Source organism: Gobius niger, assembly GCF_951799975.1.
Source record: "Gobius niger genome assembly, chromosome: 23".
NCBI lineage: Eukaryota > Metazoa > Chordata > Actinopteri > Gobiiformes > Gobiidae > Gobius > Gobius niger.
Window position 1 is genome coordinate 441,746 of NC_136874.1, and position 18,472 is coordinate 460,217.

General features: G+C 49.1%; 1 protein-coding gene across 1 annotated transcript; it reads right to left on the bottom strand.

Annotated features, from left to right (window-relative positions):
• Window positions 1-1,843: 1,843 nt before the first annotated feature.
• Window positions 1,844-18,052, bottom strand: LOC306981935 (sentrin-specific protease 7-like). Its single transcript, XM_079581674.1, has 16 exons — window positions 17,996-18,052; window positions 16,860-17,028; window positions 16,712-16,791; window positions 16,289-16,417; window positions 13,497-13,530; window positions 13,232-13,432; window positions 10,978-11,245; window positions 10,799-10,915; window positions 10,620-10,736; window positions 9,421-9,513; window positions 9,241-9,317; window positions 9,100-9,143; window positions 8,957-9,000; window positions 6,692-6,760; window positions 6,202-6,352; window positions 1,844-2,024 (listed from the first exon to the last, which is right to left on the bottom strand). The coding sequence occupies exons 7-16, from the start codon at window positions 11,112-11,114 to the stop codon at window positions 1,899-1,901; spliced, it is 975 nt and encodes a 324-aa protein (XP_079437800.1). The 5' UTR covers window positions 11,115-11,245; window positions 13,232-13,432; window positions 13,497-13,530; window positions 16,289-16,417; window positions 16,712-16,791; window positions 16,860-17,028; window positions 17,996-18,052; the 3' UTR covers window positions 1,844-1,898.
• Window positions 18,053-18,472: the final 420 nt, after the last annotated feature.

Here is an 18,472-nt window from a genome sequence, read left to right on the forward strand (position 1 = left end):
AGGATCTTTGGGCTGTGCTGGAGAAGGAAACGCGCAGTGATCACACTCTCCCATCATCAATACAACATCTAACTCTGGATATTGATCCCTCATTGGTTTATTGAAACAACGGCACAGAGAAAACAGCAAAAGGAACAACAGAACATTGTTTTGATCAGATGTGTGGAGGGGAATGTTATTTACACAGAAACAGCAGCTGGGGGGGTGGGGAGTTCGATTCTCGCTCTGCCGTTGTGTCCTCAGGCTCGACACCTCGTCTTCCTCCTCCTCTTGTGCCCTCGGGCTCGACACCTCGTCTTCCTCCTCCTCTTGTGCCCTCAGGCTCGACACCTCGTCTTCCTCCTCCTCTTGTGCCCTCGGGCTCGACACCTCGTCTTCCTCCTCCTCTTGTGCCCTCGGGCTCGACACCTCGTCTTCCTCCTCCTCTTGTGCCCTCAGGCTCGACACCTCGTCTTCCTCCTCCTCTTGTGCCCTCGGGCTCGACACCTCGTCTTCCTCCTCCTCTTGTGCCCTCGGGCTCGACACCTCGTCTTCCTCCTCCTCTTGTGCCCTCGGGCTCGACACCTCGTCTTCCTCCTCCTCTTGTGCCTTTGGGCTCGACACCTCGTCTTCCTCCTGGATGTTGGTTCGACTCCAGGTCATCCAGTCCTTACACACGTCTGATCTTATGAAGCGCACGAGCGAGACGTGATCCCGAGGCCTAATCTGCTCTAACAGCAGGGGGCGCCGCTGGGATTAGGCCTCACAACCCCCACGCACGAGCTCTATTTCAGTGTCCAGAGAGGATATTTTTAAAGTTATCGATATAAAATGACCGACATTCAGGGGAAAAGTGTGAAACAAAACATAATGGATTTGATTTGAACTTTTCAGACAAAAGCTTAAACTGTAGAGAAAAAACACACATCGTATCAAAGAAGGATTTCTAAGTCTGAGTGAGTTTCTGGTTTATTTTTCCTGAGGATGTTGGTCATTTCATTTGGTGTAACAGCTTCAGCAGATTTCCTCTTCTCGGGGTAAGAGTGAGCCCCGAGCGGATCCAGCAGAAACAAAAGTGTCTCGTTAACCTTCGACCCGAGCTTAACGACTCAGACACTTTCAATTAATCACACTTATACCGAGCAGTGCATCGTGGGAAATGGAGTCCCGGTTTTATTCAGAGGGATTTTGGATCTGGTTCAGTTTTGGAGTAAAAACTCTAAAATAAATGTTGAGTTTGTAGTTTTCTGTACAGAGCCGTGGGAAGATATTTTAGTTAGGGGGCGCTGAGGGACAAAATGTACCCCCAAAATACTTTTTCTGTGCATAAATCCTATTTATTAACCTGAACTCCCGCCTGAACCGAGAGCATTTTCTCCAGTTCAGCTTTACCCAAATCCTGTAGGCCAGAGTAACGCCTCATTTGAAAGATCTACAAAACTAAAATGATCTTTTTCCTCACGTCAGGTTTTCTTTCATCACTTTTTTTGTCTCATTTTTGTCAAATTTTCGTGACTTTTTTGTCAATTTTTTGTCAATTTTTGTCATTTTTTGTCAATTTTTTGTCACTTTTTCGTCAATGTTTTCTCACTTTTTTCACATTTTCATCCTTGTTTTCGTATCAGTTTTGTTGCTATTTTCACACCTTTTTTCCAGAAGCTTTTGGATTGGGGTAAAGCTGGAGAAAATGTGCTCGGTTCAGGTGGGAGTTAAGGGGTTAATATTGCCTGCAGTTCACAAACTATCCACCAGGGGGTGCTGCAGCGCCCTCAGCACCCTGGGTTCCCACGCCCTTGTTTCTGTATTAATTCCTAAAGTTCCTAAAGTGCTTTTGTGGTTGAAAGATGAGAATAAAAACCCTCGTTCCCCAGGTTCCCTTTACTCGTTTGCTTTTATTAACTTAATAAATAGTATTAAATCTAGCCGCTCTGCTCGCGGTGCAGCCTCAGCACCAGGCGCCGGATCTCCTCCCGCTTGTCTCGGACGTGTTGCCGCGGAAACCAGGCGTCCAGCCGCACGGGCAGCTCCAGGTCCACCACGGGGTTCTGAGGAGAGACACGCAGCACAACGTCAGAGTCTACACTGAGGAGAGACACGCAGCACAACGTCAGAGTCTACACTGAGGAGAGACACGCAGCACAACGTCAGAGTCTACACTGAGGAGAGACACGCAGCACAACGTCAGAGTCTACACTGAGGAGAGACACGCAGCACAACGTCAGAGTCTACACTGAGTCACCACAGGGGAGGAAGGCCTGAGCGTGTGTATAGATGTATAAATCACCTGGAGGAAGGCCTGAGCGTGTGTTTAGATGTATATATCACCTGGAGGAAGGCCTGAGCGTGTGTATAGATGTATAAATCACCTGGAGGAAGGCCTGAGCGTGTGTATAGATGTATAAATCACCTGGAGGAAGGCCTGAGCGTGTGTGTAGATGTATAAATCACCTGGAGGAAGGCCTGAGCGTGTGTATAGATGTATAAATCACCTGGAGGAAGGCCTGAGCGTGTGTATAGATGTATAAATCACCTGGAGGAAGGCCTGAGCATGTGTGTAGATGTATATATCACCTGGAGGAAGGCCTGAGCGTGTGTGTAGATGTATATATCACCTGGAGGAAGGCCTGAGCGTGTGTATAGATGTATATATCACCTGGAGGAAGGCCTGAGCGTGTGTGTAGATGTATATATCACCTGGAGGAAGGTCTGAGCGTGTGTATAGATGTATATATCACCTGGAGGAAGGCCTGAGCGTGTGTATAGATGTATATATCACCTGGAGGAAGGCCTGAGCGTGTGTATAGATGTATAAATCACCTGGAGGAAGGCCTGAGCGTGTGTGTAGATGTATAAATCACCTGGAGGAAGGCCTGAGCGTGTGTATAGATGTATAAATCACCTGGAGGAAGGCCTGAGCGTGTGTATAGATGTATATATCACCTGGAGGAAGGCCTGAGCGTGTGTATAGATGTATAAATCACCTGGAGGAAGGCCTGAGCGTGTGTATAGATGTATATATCACCTGGAGGAAGGCCTGAGCGTGTGTATAGATGTATAAATCACCTGGAGGAAGGCCTGAGCGTGTGTGTAGATGTATATATCACCTGGAGGAAGGCTTGAGCGTGTGTCTAGATGTATAACTCACCTGGAGGAAGGTCTGAGCGTGTGTATAGATGTAAATATCACCTGGAGGAAGGCCTGAGCGTGTGTATAGATGTATAAATCACCTGGAGGAAGGCCTGAGCGTGTGTATAGATGTATAAATCACCTGGAGGAAGGCCTGAGCGTGTGTATAGATGTATATATCACCTGGAGGAAGGCCTGGGCGTGTGTATAGATGTATAAATCACCTGGAGGAAGGCCTGAGCGTGTGTACAGATGTATATATCACCTGGAGGAAGGCCTGAGCGTGTGTATAGATGTATATATCACCTGGAGGAAGGCCTGAGCGTGTGTACAGATGTATATATCACCTGGAGGAAGGCCTGAGCGTGTGTATAGATGTATATATCACCTGGAGGAAGGCCTGAGCGTGTGTACAGATGTATATATCACCTGGAGGAAGGCCTGAGCGTGTGTATAGATGTATATATCACCTGGAGGAAGGCCTGAGCGTGTGTGTAGATGTATAAATCACCTGGAGGAAGGCCTGAGCGTGTGTATAGATGTATATATCACCTGGAGGAAGGCCTGAGCATGTGTGTATAGATGTATATATCACCTGGAGGAAGGCCTGAGCGTGTGTATAGATGTATAACTCACCTGGAGGAAGGCCTGAGCGTGTGTATAGATGTATATATCACCTGGAGGAAGGCCTGAGCGTGTGTACAGATGTATATATCACCTGGAGGAAGGCCTGAGCGTGTGTATAGATGTATAAATCACCTGGAGGAAGGCCTGAGCGTGTGTATAGATGTATAAATCACCTGGAGGAAGGCCTGAGCGTGTGTATAGATGTATAAATCACCAGGAGGAAGGCCTGAGCGTGTGTATAGATGTATAAATCACCTGGAGGAAGGCCTGAGCGTGTGTATAGATGTATATATCACCTGGAGGAAGGCCTGAGCGTGTGTATAGATGTATAAATCACCTGGAGGAAGGCCTGAGCGTGTGTATAGATGTATAAATCACCTGGAGGAAGGCCTGAGCGTGTGTATAGATGTATATATCACCTGGAGGAAGGCCTGAGCGTGTGTATAGATGTATATATCACCTGGAGGAAGGCCTGAGCGTGTGTATAGATGTATAAATCACCTGGAGGAAGGCCTGAGCGTGTGTATAGATGTATAAATCACCTGGAGGAAGGCCTGAGCGTGTGTATAGATGTATATATCACCTGGAGGAAGGCCTGAGCGTGTGTATAGATGTATATATCACCTGGAGGAAGGCCTGAGCGTGTGTATAGATGTATATATCACCTGGAGGAAGGCCTGAGCGTGTGTATAGATGTATGAATCACCTGGAGGAAGGCCTGAGCGTGTGTATAGATGTATATATCACCTGGAGGAAGGCCTGAGCGTGTGTATAGATGTATGAATCACCTGGAGGAAGGCCTGAGCGTGTGTATAGATGTATAAATCACCTGGAGGAAGGCCTGAGCGTGTGTATAGATGTATAAATCACCTGGAGGAAGGCCTGAGCGTGTGTATAGATGTATATATCACCTAGAGGAAGGCCTGAGCGTGTGTATAGATGTATATATCACCAGGAGGAAGGCCTGAGCGTGTGTATAGATGTATATATCACCTGGAGGAAGGCCTGAGCGTGTGTATAGATGTATAAATCACCTGGAGGAAGGCCTGAGCGTGTGTATAGATGTATAAATCACCTGGAGGAAGGCCTGAGCGTGTGTATAGATGTATATATCACCAGGAGGAAGGCCTGAGCGTGTGTATAGATGTATATATCACCTGGAGGAAGGCCTGAGCGTGTGTGTAGATGTATATATCACCTGGAGGAAGGCCTGAGCGTGTGTGTAGATGTATATATCACCTGGAGGAAGGTCTGAGCGTGTGTGTAGATGTATATATCACCTGGAGGAAGGCCTGAGCGTGTGTATAGATGTATATATCACCTGGAAGAAGGCCTGAGCGTGTGTGTAGATGTATATATCACCAGGAAGAAGGCCTGAGCGTGTGTATAGATGTATATATCACCTAGAGGAAGGCCTGAGCGTGTGTATAGATGTATAAATCACCTGGAGGAAGGCCTGAGCGTGTGTATAGATGTATAAATCACCTGGAGGAAGGCCTGAGCGTGTGTACAGATGTATATATCACCTGGAGGAAGGCCTGAGCGTGTGTGTAGATGTATAAATCACCTGGAGGAAGGCCTGAGCGTGTGTATAGATGTATAAATCACCTGGAGGAAGGCCTGAGCGTGTGTATAGATGTATAAATCACCTGGAGGAAGGCCTGAGCGCGTGTATAGATGTATAAATCACCTGGAGGAAGGCCTGAGCGTGTGTGTAGATGTATATATCACCTGGAGGAAGGCCTGAGCGTGTGTATAGATGTATATATCACCTGGAGGAAGGTCTGAGCGTGTGTGTAGATGTATATATCACCTGGAGGAAGGCCTGAGCGTGTGTGTAGATGTATAAATCACCTGGAGGAAGGCCTGAGCGTGTGTATAGATGTATAAATCACCTGGAGGAAGGCCTGAGCGTGTGTATAGATGTATATATCACCTGGAGGAAGGCCTGAGCGTGTGTATAGATGTATAAATCACCTGGAGGAAGGCCTGAGCGTGTGTATAGATGTATATATCACCTGGAGGAAGGCCTGAGCGTGTGTGTAGATGTATAAATCACCTGGAGGAAGGCCTGAGCGTGTGTGTAGATGTATAAATCACCTGGAGGAAGGTCTGAGCGTGTGTATAGATGTATATATCACCTGGAGGAAGGTCTGAGCGTGTGTATAGATGTATAAATCACCTGGAGGAAGGCCTGAGCGTGTGTATAGATGTATATATCACCTGGAGGAAGGCCTGAGCGTGTGTGTAGATGTATATATCACCTGGAGGAAGGCCTGAGCGTGTGTGTAGATGTATATATCACCTGGAGGAAGGCCTGAGCGTGTGTGTAGATGTATATATCACCTGGAGGAAGGCCTGAGCGTGTGTATAGATGTATATATCACCTGGAGGAAGGCCTGAGCGTGTGTGTAGATGTATATGTCACCTGGAGGAAGGCCTGAGCGTGTGTGTAGATGTATATGTCACCTGGAGGAAGGCCTGAGCGTACTGCAGCAGATATAAACCGCAGTCGGAGCTGTTGTCCTGCTGTGGGACTCTGCAGTTGCAGGTTTTAAAGGTTTCTGTAGAAAAGAGGCGTTTGGAGCCGCGGCGACTCTCCCACTCCACGTGAAGGTAACTATGGAGAGAAACCAGGAGGTCATTACAGAGAGAAACCAGAAGGAAACTACAGAGAGAAACCAGAAGTCACTACAGAGAGAAACCAGAAGGTCACTACAGAGAGAAACCAGAAGGTCACTACAGAGAGAAACCAGAAGTCACTACAGAGAGAAACCAGAAGGTCACTACAGAGAGAAACCAGAAGGTAACTACGGAGAGAAACCAGAAGGTCACTACAGAGAAAAACCAGAAGGTAAGTACAGAGAGAAACCAGAAGGTCACTACAGAGAGAAACCAGAAGGTCACTACAGAGATCATTTATACGTCTGCATTAGTGAATAAACCAGGGTTAACTCACTCTCGGATCAGGCGACACACGGCCTCGTGATGAGACAGCTTCAGAGAGTCCATCACCAGCACACACGGCCTGGAACACACACAACAATAACTACAGGGGAAACACCTCAGTGAAGACGGCCCCAGTCAAACCTTGAAACCCCTCAGTGAAGATGGTCCCAGTCAAACCCTGAAACCCCTCAGTGAAGATGGTCCCAGTCAAACCCTGAAACCCCTCAGTGAAGATGGTCCCAGTCAAACCCTGAAACCCCTCAGTGAAGATGCCTCAGTCAAACCCTGAAACACCTCAGTGAAGATGGCCCCAGTCAAACCCTGAAACACCTCAGTGAAGATGATCCCAGTCAAACCCTGAAACCCCTCAGTGAAGATGCCCCCAGTCAAACCCTGAAACCCCTCAGTGAAGATGGCCCCAGTCAAACCCTGAAACCCCTCAGTGAAGATGGTCCCAGTCAAACCCTGAAACACCTCAGTGAAGTTAGTCCCAGTCAAACCCTGAAACCCCTCAGTGAAGATGGTCCCAGTCAAACCCTGAAACCCCTCAGTGAAGATGGCCTCAGTCAAACCCTGAAACCCCTCAGTGAAGATGGTCCCAGTCAAACCCTGAAACACCTCAGTGAAGATGATCCCAGTCAAACCCTGAAACACCTCAGTGAAGATGATCCCAGTCAAACCCTGAAACACCTCAGTGAAGATGGAAACAGTCAAACCCTGAAACCCCTCAGTGAAGATGGTCCCAGTCAAACCCTGAAACACCTCAGTGAAGATGGCCCCAGTCAAACCCTGAAACACCTCAGTCAAACCCTGAAACCCCTCAGTGAAGATGGTCCCAGTCAAACCCTGAAACACCTCAGTGAAGATGGTCCCAGTCAAACCCTGAAACACCTCAGTGAAGATGGCCCCAGTCAAACCCTGAAACACCTCAGTCAAACCCTGAAACACCTCAGTCAAACCCTGAAACCCCTCAGTGAAGATGGCCCCAGTCAAACCCTGAAACCCCTCAGAGAAGATGGCCTCAGTCAAACCCTGAAACCCCTCAGTGAAGATGGCCCCAGTCAAACCCTGAAACCCCTCAGTGAAGATGGTCCCAGTCAAACCCTGAAACCCCTCAGTGAAGATGCCTCAGTCAAACCCTGAAACCCCTCAGTGAAGATGCCTCAGTCAAACCCTGAAACCCCTCAGTGAAGATGGTCCCAGTCAAACCCTGAAACCCCTCAGTGAAGATGCCTCAGTCAAACCCTGAAACGCCTCAGTGAAGATGGTCCCAGTCAAACCCTGAAACACCTCAGTGAAGATGGTCCCAGTCAAACCCTGAAACCCCTCAGTGAAGATGGTCCCAGTCAAACCCTGAAACCCCTCAGTGAAGATGGTCCCAGTCAAACCCTGAAACACCTCAGTGAAGATGGTCCCAGTCAAACCCTGAAACCCCTCAGTGAAGATGGTCCCAGTCAAACCCTGAAACCCCTCAGTGAAGATGGTCCCAGTCAAACCCTGAAACCCCTCAGTGAAGATGATCCCAGTCAAACCCTGAAACACCTCAGTGAAGATGGCCTCAGTCAAACCCTGAAACCCCTCAGTGAAGATGGCCCCAGTCAAACCCTGAAACCCCTCAGTGAAGATGATCCCAGTCAAACCCTGAAACCCCTCAGTGAAGATGGCCTCAGTCAAACCCTGAAACCCCTCAGTGAAGATGACCTCAGTCAAACCCTGAAACACCTCAGTGAAGATGGCCCCAGTCAAACCCTGAAACACCTCAGTGAAGATGGCCCCAGTCAAACCCTGAAACCCCTCAGTGAAGATGGCCTGACTCAAACCCTGAAACACCTCAGTGAAGAGGCCCCAGTCAAACCCTGAAACACCTCAGTGAAGATGATCCCAGTCAAACCCTGAAACACCTCAGTGAAGATGGCCCCAGTCAAACCCTGAAACCCCTCAGTGAAGATGGCCCCAGTCAAACCCTGAAACACCTCAGTCAAACCTTGAAACCCCTCAGTGAAGATGGAAACAGTCAAACCCTGAAACCCCTCAGTGAAGATGGAAACAGTCAAACCCTGAAACCCCTCAGTGAAGATGGAAACAGTCAAACCCTGAAACCCCTCAGTGAAGATGCCTCAGTCAAACCCTGAAACCCCTCAGTGAAGATGCCCCAGTCAAACCCTGAAACCCCTCAGTGAAGATGCCCCAGTCAAACCCTGAAACCCCTCAGTGAAGGTGGCCTCAGTCAAACCCTGACTTATTGAATGGTTTTGGAGACTGAGGGAGTTTTTACCGCTTTAAGACGGAGCTCTTCCTGCAGCCGTCCAGCGTGCACTCCTGCAAACACATCATCATCATCATCATCATCATCATCATCATCATCATCATCATCATCATCACGATAAAGAAGATGAAACATGTATAAAGTGAGTTTACCGGCGGCGTCTGAGAGCGCAGTCCGCCGCCCGCTCTGAGCGCCTCTGAAACAAAAACAGCCTTTAGGTCCTTTACTGTTTCTTTATTATTGTTTGTTATTGTTTATTGTTGTTTATTATTGATAATGGTGTGAGTTTTTACCGGAGCTGGGGCTGAACTCCTCCAGTTTGGGCTCCTCTAGTCCCGGGAAACACACCAGCACCAGGAACCAGTGAGCTCTGACACAAACACAGGCTTCAGTTCATTCCTGCCCCCCCCCACGCCCCCCCCAGTAATAGTAGTAGTAGTAGTAGCAGTAGTAGTATTAGTAAAAGTACTCACTCCTGGTTGACTGGGATGAACAGGAAGTCCTTGTTAAAAATGTCGATGTTCCTGGTCCAGGTTTTGACTCTCTGGTGCCTCGTGTGGCGATCTCTGGAACAACAGCAGTCACACAGATGAATACATTAAATCAGGTTCTTAATGTGAGACACTTTAGGTGAAAGTATTGATGTTTCCCGCAGTGGTGGAAGTGGAGATTTGTATCTGTTTTCCTCCCTTTACATCTTAGTTTTCATGTCAGATATAAAAATGATGATGTTTATTTGATGATGTTTTGTCTGCGAGGTGGGGGCGACCCGGAAGTAGAAAGGCCGTCTTTCCCGCGGGTTTTCATTCATAAATATTGACAGATTTGACATCCACGTGTCCTGCTAAGGGGCCCCGTGATGACGCTTTCACCCAAATATGGTGTTTTTCCTCCTACGAGACGCTGGAGCGGAAAAGTGGAAGAACGGGCCGAGCATGCGCACTCGCTACAAAACTTCAGGGCTGGTTTTCTCTGAATGAGAGAAGCCGCACTCGGGCAGAGCCTGAGCCCTTATAGAAGCTCCCACAGACTCCACACTTTACAGGCTGAGACACAACAAGGTTTAGAAGGTTTTTTCAGAGGGATTTTTTAATATCTAATTCCTAGCCTGATTTATTCAACTTTGAAACCAAAAAAACAGGCGGAATTTGAGTTTTTACAGATTTTTTCACTGATGATTAGTTTATTGAAAAACTAAACAAAATATCCAAAATCCCTCTGAAAAAATCTTAGTTACTAATATGTCAATAAAATAAAACCATAACATTTAATCTGGCTCAATATTTTGATTTCGTTTGACCAAAATATAGGCAACTTTGGCCATTTTAATGCTCAAAATGCCTTATTTTTATGTGAAAACATAAAATGATGCAACACATTTTCTGTCATATTTATATCTGTGATGTTCAGCAAAAGTTTCAAATTGACATCTCTACATTTATTTTTTTCCCTGTTCACCTGCAGTGTCTCGCCTTAACATTATCATTATCAAAGAGTGTTTTGAAAGAGCGAAACTGTAGAAATAGATTTAAGCTTAGAGATAATGACTATAATGAATATCTTTCGTGATAAGGAAGATGAAGAGATATTTTTACAAAGCATCTTCATTTACTTTTTATTTTATTTCCATATTTGATGTGAATAACGCTGTAATAACGGGTGCTTCTCTTACGGCACGCTGACGTCCTCTCCCGCCGCTCTCCTCTTACTCAGCTGTTTGTAGAAGAAGCTGCTGAAGACGTGGCTGCGCTCGGCCACAGCGCCCCCTACGCCCTCCAGCAGCAGGTACCTGTGCAGAGCGGTGGTGAGCGGAGGAACTGCAGCCGCAAAGGGCAGAGTAAAAGTACAGACTTGAGGTAGAAGTCGATGATGACGTCGTTGAGGAACTCTCCCTGAGCTAAGCACTGCAGGTCCTCGGAGCTGACGGAGATGCGGCCTCTAGAGGGCGCTGCAGGGTACTGGATCAGCCTGGGGGGAAACACACTGACATGTAGAGATGTTTTCATGACACGAACACACAGAGGCTTTACCGTGAGGGAAGCTGCTGCGCTCCGGACCTCAGGCGGGTTCTCAGGGCGGGGCTTTTCTGTCCGAGCAGCCGCAGCAGGTGGGCGTCGACGGGGGCGGGGCAGGCGTGGACCTGCAGTAACCCCTCCGTCCAGTCCATGGCTCCGGATCCAGGGCCGGTCCGGGACGTCCTGTAGTCTCCAGAGTCTAAGACCGACAAGACCAGAGCGGAGTCCAGGTCCGAGAGCTGCTCCTTCAGCTCCAGCAGCAGCAGACCACACCACAGCGGGTCTGAAGGAGAGCAGAGGGTTAGACCTTCAGCTCCAGCTCCAGCAGACCACACCACACCGGGTCTGAAGGAGAGCAGAGGGTTAGACCTTCAGCTCCAGCAGACCACACCACACCGGGTCTGAAGGAGAGCAGAGGGTTAGACCTTCAGCTCCAGCAGACCACACCACAGCGGGTCTGAAGGAGAGGAGAGGGTTAGACCTTCAGCTCCAGCAGACCACACCACAGCGGGTCTGAAGGAGAGGAGAGGGTTAGACCTTCAGCTCCAGCAGCAGCAGACCACACCACACCGGGTCTGAAGGAGAGGAGAGGGTTAGACCTTCAGCTCCAGCAGACCACACCACAGCGGGTCTGAAGGAGAGGAGAGGGTTAGACCTTCAGCTCCAGCAGCAGCAGACCACACCACACCGGGTCTGAAGGAGAGGAGAGGGTTAGACCTTCAGCTCCAGCAGCAGCAGACCACACCACAGCGGGTCTGAAGGAGAGGAGAGGGTTAGACCTTCAGCTCCAGCAGCAGCAGACCACACCACACCGGGTCTGAAGGAGAGGAGAGGGTTAGACCTTCAGCTCCAGCAGACCACACCACACTGGGTCTGAAGGAGAGGAGAGGGCAGTTCCAGGCTGTACCTGTGTGGGGCAGTATTACATGTGCAGTTCCACTCCGTACCTGTGTGGGGCAGTGTTACGTGTGTGCAGTTCCACTCCGTACCTGTGTGGGGCAGTATTACATGTGTGGGGCAGTATTACATGTGTGGGGCAGTGTTACACGTGTGCAGTTCCACTCCGTACCTGTGTGGGGCAGTATTACGTGTGCAGTTCCACTCCGTACCTGTGTGGGGCAGTGTTACGTGTGCAGTTCCACTCCGTACCTGTGTGGGGCAGTGTTACGTGTGTGGGGCAGTATTACCTGTGTGGGGCAGTATTACGTGTGCAGTTCCACTCCGTACCTGTGTGGGGCAGTATTACATGTGTGGGGCAGTGTTACCTGTGTGGGGCAGTGTTACCTGTGTGCAGTTCCACTCCGTACCTGTGTGGGGCAGTATTACGTGTGTGCAGTTCCACTCCGTACCTGTGTGGGGCAGTATTACGTGTGCAGTTCCACTCCGTACCTGTGTGGGGCAGTGTTACCTGTGTGCAGTTCCACTCCGTACCTGTGTGGGGCAGTATTACGTGTGCAGTTCCACTCCGTACCTGTGTGGGGCAGTGTTACCTGTGTGCAGTTCCACTCCGTACCTGTGTGGGGCAGTATTACGTGTGTGCAGTTCCACTCCGTACCTGTGTGGGGCAGGATTACCTGTGTGGGGCAGTGTTACATGTGCAGTTCCACTCCGTACCTGTGTGGGGCAGTGTTACATGTGCAGTTCCACTCCGTACCTGTGTGGGGCAGTGTTACATGTGCAGTTCCACTCCGTACCTGTGTGGGGCAGGATTACCTGTGTGGGGCAGTGTTACATGTGCAGTTCCACTCCGTACCTGTGTGGGGCAGGATTACCTGTGTGGGGCAGTGTTACATGTGCAGTTCCATTCCGTACCTGTGTGGGGCAGTGTTACACGTGTGCAGTTCCACTCCGTACCTGTGTGGGGCAGTATTAGGTGTGCAGTTCCACTCCGTACCTGTGTGGGGCAGTGTTACATGTGTGGGGCAGTGTTACTTGTGTGGGGCAGTGTTACATGTGCAGTTCCACTCCGTACCTGTGTGGGGCAGTATTACCTGTGTGGGGCAGTATTACCTGTGTGGGGCAGTATTACCTGTGTGCAGTTCCACTCCGTACCTGTGTGGGGCAGTGTTACATGTGCAGTTCCACTCCGTACCTGTGTGGGGCAGTGTTACATGTGCAGTTCCACTCCGTACCTGTGTGGGGCAGTATTACCTGTGTGGGGCAGTATTACCTGTGTGGGGCAGTATTACCTGTGTGGGGCAGTGTTACGTGTGCAGTTCCACTCCGTACCTGTGTGGGGCAGTGTTACATGTGCAGTTCCACTCCGTACCTGTGTGGGGCAGTATCTCCCTCAGCTCCGTCTGCAGAAGTGTGGACTGGGCGTCGCTGACCGAGAGGAAGAGCAGCGAGGGGGCGGGGCCTGAGGAGTCGCTGAACAGAGTCCCGCCCCTGGCCACGCCCCCGTCCCACAAGCCGAACCCTCGGACCTGAGACGCCACGACGCACAGCTCCCCCTGCAGGCCGTCTGCTCCTGTCAGGGCAAAAACAGGGATCAGCCTCTTTATGAGGGAAACAAACGAAGTGAAGGGAGTTACCTCTGAGGGGGAGGCTGAGGCCGCTCTGCGTGATCTGAGGAAACAAACACACGCCTTTAATCACAGGGAGAGACGTGTTCAGAGGCGTCTGAGCTTTTCACTCGGCTACAGTTACGTTTATTATGAAGATTTCCTCTTTTAAACTAACCCTCTGAGAGAATCTGACTGTGTTTAAACCTGATTTCATGGACAGCAGTGAAACCCCGAGCCTCTCAGCCCCTCCTCTCCCCTAAGGCAGTCGTCTGGCCCGGGCTCATGTTGGCCTGATATTTGAGAGTGTTTGGTTCCTCACAGGGATCTCCCGAAGCAGAGCCAGCTCTCCGTGTTTTCCCACAGTCTCTGACATAAACACGGATCAGAAACACATCAGCGCCAACAACGGCAACAGAGGAACCCGTGAGGAAAAGGCCGGTCAGTGACGCAGGAACAACTGCAGCAGAAACATCTCCAACAGAGCGTTAACAGCTCAGGCCTAAAGGCTTTTGGCGCCCTCTAGTGTTTCAGTCTTTATAGTTTCAGTCACATTTTAGTCATTTCTAAATTTAACAGTTTTAGTCATTTCAGTTAAATAAAGTCATTAACCCTAGAACACGATGGCTAACGCTAACGCCATCACTAACGCTAACACCATCACTAACGCTAACGCCATCACTAACGCTAACGCCATCACTAACGCTAACACCACCGCTAACGCTAACACCATCACTAACGTTAACACTAACACCATCACTAACGCTAACGCCATCACTAACGCTAACACCATCACTAACGCTAACGCCATCACTAACGCTAACGCCATCACTAACGCTAACACCATCTCTAACGCTAACACCATCTCTAACGCTAACACCACCGCTAACGCTAACACCATCACTAACGTTAACACTAACACCATCACTAACGCTAACGCCATCGCTAACGCTAACACCACCGCTAACGCTAACACCACCACTAACGCTAACACCACCGCTAACGCTAACACCATCACTAACACTAACACCACCGCTAACGCTAACACCATCACTAACACTAACACCATCGCTAACGCTAACACCACCGCTAACGCTAACACCATCACTATCGCTAACACCATCACTAACACTAACACCATCACTATCGCTAACACCATCACTAACGCTAACGCCATCACTAACGCTAACGCCATCACTAACGCTAACACCATCTCTAACGCTAACACCATCTCTAACGCTAACACCACCGCTAACGCTAACACCATCACTAACGTTAACACTAACACCATCACTAACGCTAACGCCATCGCTAACGCTAACACCACCGCTAACGCTAACACCACCACTAACGCTAACACCACCGCTAACGCTAACACCATCACTAACACTAACACCACCGCTAACGCTAACACCATCACTAACACTAACACCATCGCTAACGCTAACACCACCGCTAACGCTAACACCATCGCTAACGCTAACACCATCACTATCGCTAACACCATCACTAACACTAACACCATCACTATCGCTAACACCATCACTAACGCTAACACCATCACTATCGCTAACACCATCACTAAGGCTAATACCATCGCTAACGCTAACGCCATCACTAACACTAACACAATCGCTAACGCTAAGACCATCGCTAACGCTAACACCATCACTATCGCTAACACCATCACTAACACCATCACTATCGCTAACACCATCACTAAGGCTAATACCATCGCTAACGCTAACACGCTAACGCTAGCACCATCACTAACGCTAACACCATCGCAAACGCTAACACCATCACTAACGCAAACACCATCGCAAACGCTAACGCCATCACTAACACTAACACCATCGCTAACGCTAACACCACCGCTAACGCTAACACCATCACTATCGCTAACACCATCGCTAACGCTAACACCATCGCTAACGCTAACACGCTAACACCATCGCTAACGCTAACACCATTTCTAGCGCTAACACCATCTCTAACGCTAACACCATCGCTAACGCTAACACCATCACTATCGCTAACACCATCGCTAACGCTAACACCATCGCTAACGCTAACACCATCGCTAACGCTAACACCATCGCTAGCGCTAACACCATCTCTAACGCTAACACCATCGCTAACGCTAACACCATCACTATCGCTAACACCATCGCTAACGCTAACACCATCGCTAACGCTAACACCATCGCTAACGCTAACACCATCGCTAGCGCTAACACCATCTCTAACGCTAACACCATCGCTAACGCTAACACCATCACTATCGCTAACACCATCGCTAACGCTAACACCATCGCTAACGCTAACACGCTAACACCATCGCTAACGCTAACACCATTTCTAGCGCTAACACCATCTCTAACGCTAACACCATCGCTAACGCTAACACCATCGCTAACGCTAACACCATTTCTAGCACTAACACCATCTCTAACGCTAACACCATCGCTAACGCTAACACCATCTCTAACGCTAACACCATCGCTAGCGCTAACACCATCTCTAACGCTAACACCATCGCTAACGCTAACACCATCGCTAACGCTAACACCATCGCTAACGCTAACACCATCGCTAGCGCTAACACCATCTCTAACGCTAACACCATCGCTAACGCTAACACCATCACTATCGCTAACACCATCGCTAACGCTAACACCATCGCTAACGCTAACACGCTAACACCATCGCTAACGCTAACACCATTTCTAGCGCTAACACCATCTCTAACGCTAACACCATCGCTAACGCTAACACCATCGCTAACGCTAACACCATCACTTCTCTCCTCGTTTACTCACCGTGACGGAGCCGTTGGCCTGAGCGCTGCAGAGCCCCGAGTGGAAGGAGCAGAAGTCCAGCTGCAGGAAGGAGGGCGGAGCCTCTGAGGGAAGGTGGGCAGAGGGCGGAGCTTCTGAGGGAACGCCGCTCTGTAACGGGACAATACAAACTCATTAATATGAGGAAGGAGGGCGGAGCCTCTGAGGGAAGAAGGGCGGAGCCTCTGAGGGAAGGAGGGCGGAGCCTCTGAGGGAAGGAGGGCGGAGCCTCTGAGGGAAGGAGGGCGGAGCCTCTGAGGGAAGGAGGGCGGAGCCTCTGAGGGAAGGAGGGCGGAGCCTCTGAGGGAGCGCCGCTCTCTATATCATAAACTCATCAGTATCATCATCATCAGGGATCAGGAGCCTCTGGAAGCTTCAAACCTAAAGCCTGAGCCTGTGACTGACCTGTGAGCGCTCGGAGCGATCTGATTGGACCCCGCGCTGCTCCTCTTCCTCCTCCTCCTCCTCTTCACTCGACAGGACGACTGGAGGAAACATCAGAGACATCAGTAAATGCTGTAAACGGTGTTTGGACGGTGATGTCTGGACTCACTGGGCTCGGAGCTGGCCGTGGTCCTGGTCCTGGTCCGGCTCTGGGTCTGGTTTTGGTCCTGGAGTTTGGTCCGGATGGTGGTGTGACTCCGGTTTTGTTTCTTCTCTTTGAACTGTCTCCATTTCTCCCTCTGTTTCTCCCGGACGTCACTGAGGTCGGACCAGACGCTCTGCAGGAACAGGACGAGAACATCAATAAAACATCATTAAAACTTCAATAAACATCACAGAAACATCAATAAAACTTCACAAACACGACCCGCACGACACCATTTCCCATCCCCAGTCCGACGCCGCACGTGCATTAGATTTGTGTCTCTTGTTTAGAGCTGGGAAATACTGACTAAAACAAACATCACTGTAAGTGACTTGCACTTAGTATTTTTGTTTAAGGGTTAATATTTTTTGTTGAAATTTATTGTGGCTCACATTGTGAATTTATGTTAAATTTTATAAATAAGATACGTTAATTTGCCAAAGGAGTATTTTTATTTTTTGTACCGCAACTATCGCGAGATTTTGGTTTAGTATAAGAGGCTGCGAGATTTGCATTCGCTCAGACATGCGAAAGACCGAGCCATCTGCAGCAGCACGAGCTGCACAAGGTACTTCTGTTTTATATTGTGTCTAATTATTTGTATATTTGTGAAGTACATTGGTCTAATTATTGTATGCTTGTTGTATGCTTAGTTTGCACAAGACTGAATATTTGCTGCCCAAGAACCTCTGAAGTGGCAGGCGGCCACGAGGCAGCCATTTTGTTTAATATCATTTGATCTGTGACTGGACTATGTCTAAAGTATTGTATTTCATGTCCTGTCCTATAGTTTTCACGGCATAAACTCAAGTAAAGCGCCGTCTTTAAGAAGCCGTGCCTGTGTTGTCATTTCGGAGCCACAATCACAATATTTCTGGGACTTTCTCGATAACGATGATGAAGCAACATTTTTACAAACATCAGAAATCTGTGAAAATGAGCTGCAAAACATTGACATTTACTTTGCGGCTCAGAAAGAGAATTGTCCAATTTCCAAACAGTGATTTCGATCTGATCTTGTAGACGATTCATGTTTTTGAATAAGAGCTGTGGAGAGTGAGTGAGCTCAGCAGATCATATGATGGATCTGAGCTGTTCACCTGGTCTGTGGCTCCTGCGGCTCCTCCTGGTGGTTTCTCTCCTGGAGGAGGTTTCTCTCCTGGAGGAGGTTTCCCGCTGCTCGTGGTGGAAGTTGAAGGAGCGGCAGAGACAGAACTCACTCTGCACCAGGACAAACAGGTCTGAAAAACAAGTCCGAACATGAAGAAAGCCACCATGAGGGACTGGAACCCGTGACCGCCTCGCTCCGCAGCCCTGACCTGGGTTTGGGGCGTGTCCTGCGTCCTCCTCCTGTCGTCTGCTGGACTCCCATGATGCCGTTCTGCTCGGAGCGAAGCCAAAGCATCGAGGGACCGGACGGAGATCGGGCGCAGAGGAGACGATTCTGAGGAAACTTTATTAACAAAAACACTTTAATGTTTAATGTTTAAAGGCTTTTTAAAGACATTTAAGGCCTTGAAAACAAGCTCCTCATTTAAGTCCATTCTCTCAAACATCTCTGACCACTTTAGGAATGA